At 55.4% G+C, this 8,268-nt stretch overlaps 1 protein-coding gene across 2 annotated transcripts; it reads right to left on the reverse strand.

Moving 5' to 3' along the window:
* Positions 1–3,181: 3,181 nt before the first annotated feature.
* On the reverse strand, positions 3,182–6,856 carry SP9 (Sp9 transcription factor). 2 transcript variants are annotated; one of them, XM_059704040.1, is made up of 2 exons: positions 6,821–6,856; positions 3,182–5,793 (listed from the first exon to the last, which is right to left on the reverse strand). In XM_059704040.1, exons 1-2 carry the CDS (start codon positions 6,839–6,841, stop codon positions 4,354–4,356), a joined length of 1,461 nt encoding a protein of 486 aa, XP_059560023.1. In that variant the 5' UTR covers positions 6,842–6,856; the 3' UTR covers positions 3,182–4,353. The 2 variants fall into 2 exon arrangements, with proteins under 2 accessions (XP_059560023.1, XP_059560022.1); XM_059704039.1 differs by lacking the exon at positions 6,821–6,856 and adding an exon at positions 6,636–6,814.
* Between the last annotated feature and the right edge of the window lie 1,412 nt (positions 6,857–8,268).

Here is an 8,268-nt window from a genome sequence, read left to right on the forward strand (position 1 = left end):
GACCTCCTTCTCTAGGAGCAGTGAACCGGCCATTGCTAAGCAGTGCCCCCCAATTGCGGGGCTCTCCTCTTCCCCCACCCGCACCCTCCTCCAACATAAAAACATAAAAACTCGCTTTTCTTTTCTTGCTTCGCTGGGTTGTTGCAGCTGGCGGCAAACGGCGGTCTCCCCGCTCAAATAGCCGCGAGCGAGGAGGACAGCGCGGCCTTCCCGGCCGGGAGCTCTAGATGGCGCCAGCGAGCCGCACTCGCCAAGCTCCTTAAGGGAATCAAGAGCGACTGTCAAAGATAAAAGCAAATCAGAGTTTTCAGTTTTTTTTAATGTGTTAAGAATGTTATTCCTTAAGAAAATTTGTAGCTAAATTATTCTCACTTAAAATAAACACTTAGTATACCAATTACACAAATGGGCGGGATTTATGTAAGATTTACTTCATCTGCATTTTTGTTGTGGGAGAGAGCCTTGGTGAATACAGATAATAGATGCAAATAAGATTAGAGTTAAAATAAATAAAGTTTCCATCTGAATAAAAAGAAATTCAATTTTGCACGAGTTGTAACGATTTGACGGAATGTCCAGACACGCCGTTCAGGTGCACAATCTAATCTCGTCACAATAAGGTTGTGTTCCCTCCTTGAGGAAGGAAAAATCCTTCGTTTCTTTTTCCTCATCAGGTAGGATCCAATTCACTCCAAGGGGGGAAACGTAAGGCCAGAGGGAACGCCTGGGGAGGGTACAGATTGGGACTAGGGTGGGCGCGGGGCCTGGGGAAACTTGGCCTTCGCCCCTCTCCTGCGCAGGAAGCTCCCTAGCGGGAAGCGCTGGGCGAAAACGGCTGAAACGAAATCCCGTTTCCCCTCGCCCGGACCTCAGGGGGACTCAGAGGTCCTGTCTGCGCCCCGCGCCCCACACCGGCTCCAGGCAGCAGCCCTGTCCGAGCCCGGCCCGTAGCCGTAGCCGCGGCCCCCTCTCCTCCCGGGCCCCGGAGCTGGAGTAGCCCAGGACCCTGGAGTCCCGAGGGGGCCCTGGGGAGGCTTGGCCCCATCAGGCAAAGACCTAAGTCTCCCGTGAGCTCTCGCCTCCCACGCACAATCTCTCCCACTTGCTCGGCCTCGGCGGGTCTCCACCCGCCCGGGTCAAGGTGTCCCAGCGCCCCCCTGGGCCGGGGGGCTTCGGCAGGAGGGGTGGGATCTGTTTCCGCTTGCTGGTTTCGGCGCGGGGCAGGCGCCCCACTCCCTCCAGGTTCAGGGTGCGCGAGCGCTGGTCTGGCCGGACGCTCGGGCCCGGCCGCCGCCCGCGGTTCCCGGGAGCCGCGGTGATGGACGTCCGCTGACCCACGGGGCAGAGAAAGCAGGCAGAGGCCTTGATCACTGGGCTGCGGAGCCAGCCGCACTGCCAGCGGGACCTGCATGGCCAGGCCCTTTGATCTGCTTTTTTTATCCGCGAGAAACAAAGCTGCCTGGGACCGACGCCCGGGCGCCCTCCTTGCTCGGGAAAGCCCACCGTCCCCTCAGCTCTGCGCCGCTGGCCCGCACCCCCAAAGGTGCCGGCACCCTCTGGGCTTCCAGAGCTTTGGCCCCAAACCCCCAGGGCAAACGCACCCCCGCCAGCCTCTCGGGAGCACTAGCCCTGAACCCACAGGCGCGCGGTGGGTGGGGTGGGAGGTCCCTGCTATGGACTGTTTGATCTGGGAGGGAAATAGCCGAAGGAAAGGAAAGCTCGGGGAAGAAGAGCGGGCACCCGAGGCTGCAGGGACAGGGACCGCACGGGGGAAAGGGCGGAAGCCGCCGAGCCCCACGCTGCAAGCTCCCCTCGGAGAAGCTTCGCTCTCGGTTTTATCGCTACTTTGTTAGTTGGCTTCGCAGAGCAGAGCTTCCGAGAAGACATATTGCTGTTAAGAACAATAATTTATTTCTTTCTTCCCTAAAAATCAAAACCTCATTCAAGTTCCCAAGATGGACAGTAATAATTTTTTTTTTCCATTGGGGCTGACTTTGCTTGTGTTGCCTATTGTGTGGGGAGCCTTGTAAAAATATTTTATTCTGCAAATACGCATTTTATTTTCTAAATTAACATTTTTTTCGAATTGTGAAATTATCTCATTTACCAATTTTCTTTTCGTCTCTCCCTCTCTTCTCCCTCTCTTTTAAACTGGGCTGTTAAGTTGGTGGTCAGAAGACAAAGAGAGTGAAAATAATTTTCATTTCAATAATTGCCTTCTGGTCAATTTAACTGTGCCTTATTTTGAAAGAGGCTGCCTAAATGAGATTCCTGTCCCGAATGTGTTCCCAGGCCTGATCCCAGCCTTTAATTATTCCTGAGGTTTTTTTCTTCAGAATAAGACGCCGCACTGAGTAATCACAAAGAAGTCAGAGAGCATCCTTGAACCTTTTCAGAGGCAGCGCCACTGATATTCAAATAACCTGCGAGGGCCATTTGACGGGCGCGGGGACCTCGGCATTTCCAATTCACTATTTGCATAGATCAGCCGTCTTTGAAAAGGAAAGGAGCAGTTGTCTTCCATAACATTAAAAAGCCTAGTTATCAAATCAAGTGCTTAGTTTGGGGGCTTTTAAAACGTTTACATTTTATCTCAGGTTGCCCTTTACCGTTTGACATGCAAATTTGGTGCAGTTAATTTAGACAATTAAAAAGATCTTCAAGGGAGCTTTGTCACGGAGAATATTTGGAGTTTTCCCCGAGGACCAGCTGAGATAAAGTTGGCCAGAACAAATGATGTCTAGGAGATTAATTAGATATTTGATAAGACATGAATCCCTAATAAGGGAATACAAGGCACAGGGGGCTGCTGTGTGCTCTAAGTCAAAATTAATAACATTTAACAAGATTTTCATTTAGGCATGAAATGTCTTTTCCGGGGTATTGACTCCAGCGATTTATTCCCTGGAGTCGCCTCCCAACATAGAGAGGCCTTGAGAACCAAGACTTCTTTTTAAAAGCTTTCCCCTTTCAGATTGTTTTTAAATCACTTTTTTAAAACAAATAAACCCGCGGGTGTTTTTCCTGACCCCCTCCTGGAGGTATAAGCATCTCCCCAGTTAAAACTGCCAAAGATCTTTTTTTTTTTTTTTCAGGCCCTCCAGAGTTTTAAAATGTCATCTTTTGAGAACTCTCTCATTAAGTAATACAACTACACGTTCTTATAACCCAATTTAATTTATGCTGTTAAATATACAAATAAATAATTTGACTCCTCAAAAACGGATGTTTATGGCTTTTATAACTTACATGAACCTTCCATTACCTAAAACTAACATTAAAGGATTTTTTCCCCCAACCGAAAACGTCGACCCACATAAAGGTTATTGAGTGAGGAACAGGATTTTTAAAAGGAAGTATATTGTTCAGAGTCCTTTAATGATACCAAAATGAAAATATGTCAAGATTTTCTTCATACAGATAAACGCATTTAATTTCTTTTAGATGACCTTAACTTATGAGTTTGTGAGTGAAATGATAACTCAACATTTTAAATATCTTTTACATATATACTGACTTTCACAAAGTGCATCAGAAAATTAAAGAAAAAACTCCCTGAATTTCAGGAATTCACCAAAAAAAAAACCAAAAAAAACAAAAAACAAACCCCGAACAACTCTATTCGAATGAACATTTACAAGAAAATAAAAGAGAACATAATCTCTTGAACCCTATTTATACAGATGTTATGACATACAGAGCTGTCCAGTTTAATTTCTCACCTTACGCCTTTTATGATGCTTCCTTTTTTAGGAAAAAAAAGTCTCAATGTAAGTAGATATCAAGCAGGATTTGGAGTATTTTATATATAATATAATCCACACAAAAGGTCTGTTTTTATAGGTCCCGTTTGTTTTAAAATGTTCTGACAGTCCTTTGCAGGGTGGTGGCTTGTTTTTGGAGAAAAGGAAAGAGAAGGGTGGTGGAGGGGGTGGGCGGTGGAGGAGGGAGCGTTTCTGTGTATTGCTCTTCCCTCGAGAAGTTTGTGTGTGTGTGTGTGTGTGTGTGTGTGTGTGTGTGTGTGTGTATACGCGGGTGTGCGTGCTTTGGGTTGTAAGTCTCCGGTGTGTGTGCATGTCTGTGTGTGCAGTTTTTAAGTAGTGTTGGTGGCGGAGGATGGTTTGCTTTTGTTCCTGGACCACGCGTTCGATTCCCGTGTGAGCTCCGACAGCAAAGGGGAGCTCCTGGCGTGGCCGGCGAAGAGCGGCCGGGGAGCCGGTTACTGCTCCACCTCGCGCCGGCCCGGGGGCGTCACCGGAGCCCCAGCCCATCTGTCCCCCGCTCGCTCGCCCTCTGAACCTCTCGTTTGCTCTCGACGTTTCTTCCCGCTCGCTCGCGCCTCTCGCCAGATCTCTAGGAGTCGCTGGGGCCAGACGCGGCTTCCTTGCCTCCCGCCGAGGCCGCCGCCGCTGCCGCCGCCGCCGCCGCCGCTGCCGCAGCCGCCGCCGCCGCCCGGGCGGCACTGACCCCGGAGTCGTGCAGGATGAGGTCGGGGGACTCGGAGCGGGGCGTCTCCAGGTTGCTGGCGTCTGTGTCACTGTCGCTGCCCTTTTTGCCCCCGCCGCCCCCGTTGTGCGTCTTAATGTGTTTGCTCAGGTGGTCGCTGCGCATGAAGCGCTTGTTGCAGACGGGGCAGGCGAAGCGCTTCTCGCCCGTGTGAGTCCGCAGGTGCCGCTGCAGCTCGTCCGAGCGCGTGAAGCGCTTGCCGCAGAAGAGCCAGTTGCACACGAAGGGCCGCTCGCCCGTGTGCCAGCGCAGGTGCGCCTTCAGGTGCGACGTCTTGCCGTACACCTTGCCGCAGCCCGGGATGTGGCAGCTGTGCAGGCCTTTGCGCCGCAGGCTCGCCCCGGCCGGGCCCAGCCGCTCCGCCTCCTGGCAGTTGGGGCAGTCGCAGGTGGCTCGGCCCGAGTAGCGGCGGGCGGAGCGCGCCGAGCTCCCCCCGGCGGCGGCGGCCGCGGCCCCCGAGATCATGGCGCTGGCGGCGGCGGCGGCCACCGCGGCGCTGGAGTCCGAGTAGGAGGGGAGCACCGGCTTGAAGCCATCCTGGGCCAGCAGGTGCTGGCTGGTGGAGAGCAAGTGCGAGGCGGCGGCGGCCGAGGAGCCGAGGCCGGTGGAACTGAAGGCCGAGTGCGTGAGCGAGCTGAAGTCGGGGTTGTAGGTGCCGAGCTGGGAGTGCAGCGAGGCCTGGGGGGCGCCCGAGTGCAGCGAGCTCTGGAGCCCCCCAGCGGGGTTCTGCACCTCCAGCCACGAGCCCGGGCTGCTGTGCACGTCCCACCACGACGACGCCGCGCCGTTGGTCACCTCGCCCGCCGCCAGTGTCGAGTGAAAGCCTGACTTGTACCACGACTCGTACGGGTGCGCCATGCCCACGCGCGGGTACAGGCCGTCGGCCGCCGTGGTGTGCACCTTGGAGATGAAGGCCGACTGGCCTCCTGCCTCCTGCGGGGACACCCCGGCTGCAGCCGCCGCGGCCGCCGCCGAGTTGGAAAAGAGGCCGCCGTAATCACTGCTGAAGGCGGACGACGTGGGGGACGTGGAGGCCAGGCAGAAGGCGCTGTTGGCGGCGCCCGAGCCGCCCGCCAGGCCGCCCGAGCCGCGGCCGCCGGTGGCCACAGCGAAGCCCGAGAGGCTGGAGCCGAGGTTGCAGCTAGACGAGGAGCGCTTCCAGGGGTGGAAGCCGCCCTTGGCGAAGGCGCTCGACTCCGGCAGCGTCGTCAGCGGGCTCGTGTTACCGATCTTGTTGCAGGTCGCCGCCAGCATGGCCAACGGGGTCGTTCCGAAGCGCGGCTCTTCCTAAAGTGGGGGTTGGGGGAAGGGAGCAAGGAGGAGGGCAAGAAGAAGTGGGAGGAAGACACAAAGTGCACCCCGTGAGCAGTCTCGTCGCCCCGCGGCGGGTCCCGGGGGGGGGCAGGAGGGGGGGTCGTGGCTCCCCGGCTGGTGCCTCCTCCCCTCGCGCTCAACGAGGATGCGCGGCGCCCCGCGCGGGACACCGGCGATCGCAAGGGCGAGGGCCCGGAGCTGGAAAGTTGTTTTTCGGTGGGGCTACAAGTCAAAGTGGTCTCGGTTCTCCCCGCCTCAGTCGCTACAACCCCTGCCCAGAATCAGATTCGGGTTGCTCTCCTTCCGCTGGCCATAAGCCCGTTCCTTCACGGATGCCCCTAAAACCGCCCTTAGGGGTGAAGCACGGAGGTAAACACAACCACAACAAGCTCGGGTGAGGGCGGGGGCGGCTGAAACAGTGGCCCAGGGTGGAGGAGACTTGGGGCACTCCTCCAAGGGTTGCTACTACTTGATTCTTTTCTCTCTCTTTTTTTAATAGAAAATGTTTTAAATGATTAGTCACCCAAAAACCCGATTAGGAAAACAAGAATCCATGGAGAAGCAACCCAGCGATGGCTCTGAGTCACAAGCCAACTGGGGAGCCGCAGAAGTGTGAATGTTTGTTAACGTGACTACATGAACTGCAAACCGATTAAGGCTGTTTTCTGGAAACACCGCTGTCGCATCATTGCAACAATCTCCGAAGCAAGGGGGGTGGGGTGGGGTATAGATCACGAGGGGGAAGAAAATAAACCTTTAGGTTTTCTTAAAAGCCAAATTTACAATGACTTGCTTAACAAATCATTTTTTCTTACCAACGCACTTCCTAGATGCCAATAACGTGGAAAGCATCGGTCCCTAAAACGTGGAAAGTGCTGAAAGAAGTTGAAGCTACAGTCCGGCAGCAACAGTTTCTCCCGAGCCGCGGACCCGGGGAAGCCATAACGAAAAATTACTCCAGATAAAAACAAGCAAATGCGTTGCCGCACTTCTGACTTACCCCGAGTATAGACGTGGCCATAGCAGGTCCCTGGGCTGCGCGGCGGGGCCGGGAGCGGGGCTGAGCCTGGCGGCTGCTGGGGAAAACTGCTCAGGTCCCGCGCAGCTCCCGCGTCCCTGCGCTCGCGCCGAGCGGACTCCAGGCTTCCGCCAGCTAAACTCAGCCTAAGTGCGAGGCGCACCCGCTTTGAAGTGCCGCTGGCTGCGCCTCTCGCCCAATGAGGGCGCAGGCAGAGCAGACGGGAGCTGCCCCGCAGCCAATCAGACGCGCCGAAGGGCCTGAGCCGGGGCTCCCGGCGCGTGCCAGTCAAGGCCCCTAGCGAGGAGGGGGGTCGCGGGCTGGGGACTGGAGAGATTACCGTGCAATTAAACATTTACACGCACGCAACAAGCCTGGTTTAAGTACCGTTGAGACCGAGCCACCAACACCCAAGCACCCCTAGATAATGCCAGTTAGAGCTGACAGTCCTCCTCCGCTCCCCACTTGTGGGAAAGGAAGCAGGAGGGGAGGAGGCGCCGAGGTGGAGGCAGCATCTGCGAGGCCCAAGTGGAGACGCAAATGTCAACGCTCACTTTGTGTGCCCAGACTTCGCCTTCAGAACACAACTTCAGCTGGAATCCATCATGATCGCTCGCGACTTTAGCATTGGCGTTTGTCTTCTACCCAGTTCCTTATTCCCACTTGGATTCAGTTTTACTCTGAATCACCCTGAGGAGAGGGCGCGAAGGGATAGGTCCTCCGAGGGGAGAAAAACAGGCCTCTTCGTCCAAGTCTACACCCAGAGACTTGGGAGGGCCTGGAGTGCTGCAGCCCGTCATTTCCCCCCAGCGGTCTAAGTGACTTCCTAATTGTCGCTCTGGCCTTTGACCCGGGCAGTAATGCAAGTGCCACTCACACCAGCAGCTTCTGGTGGTAATTGAGGGCACCCTTTGTACCTTTTCGCCAAGCGCCTAGATACCAGGTTAACCCAGTTGTCAAATATGACTAAACAGTGGGACGTGCTTGATTATCCGCCGGCTTTCGCTGGGGGCTGGCAGGCGGTGGGAGGCGTCAGCCCATACAACACGCTGCATGAAGCTGCTTATTTTCACCTTTTAACAACTTTGGAAACAGAGACCTGCGCGAGGCGCGTCCGCCCCCCACCGCCACCCCCGGCGAAGCTGCAGCTTGCTCGGCTGTTTGTTTAACCCGGTGAAGATTTGCGTGTCACGTTTCAGCCTAGAGTCGAGTTTTCTTGTTCCAGCTCCAACCCACTCCTACTCCAGACCTCCTGGGCCTAGATGCTCCTCTGCGGGGAAAGGCCGCCCTGTTGGGAGAGGGCCTCCCCTCCCTCCCCGCCCCCCAGCGCCTTGCTTTGGCGGATGTGCTTTTAAGGAGCCTCTCTCCCGGACCTCCATCCGCGGTTGCGGGGGACGAGGCCAAACGTGGGAGACTCCCCATTTTGCAGG

The sequence above is a fragment of the Myotis daubentonii genome, chromosome 7 (assembly GCF_963259705.1).
Source record: "Myotis daubentonii chromosome 7, mMyoDau2.1, whole genome shotgun sequence".
NCBI lineage: Eukaryota > Metazoa > Chordata > Mammalia > Chiroptera > Vespertilionidae > Myotis > Myotis daubentonii.

Excerpts from the sequence above, each read along its gene's own strand:
- SP9 (XM_059704040.1), bottom strand. The coding sequence starts at position 6,841 with ATGGCCACGTCTATACTCGGG. Across the intron at positions 5,794-6,820 it reads TGGCCACGTCTATACTCGGG|GAAGAGCCGCGCTTCGGAAC; the intron begins GTAAGTCAGAAG and ends CCCCCACTTTAG.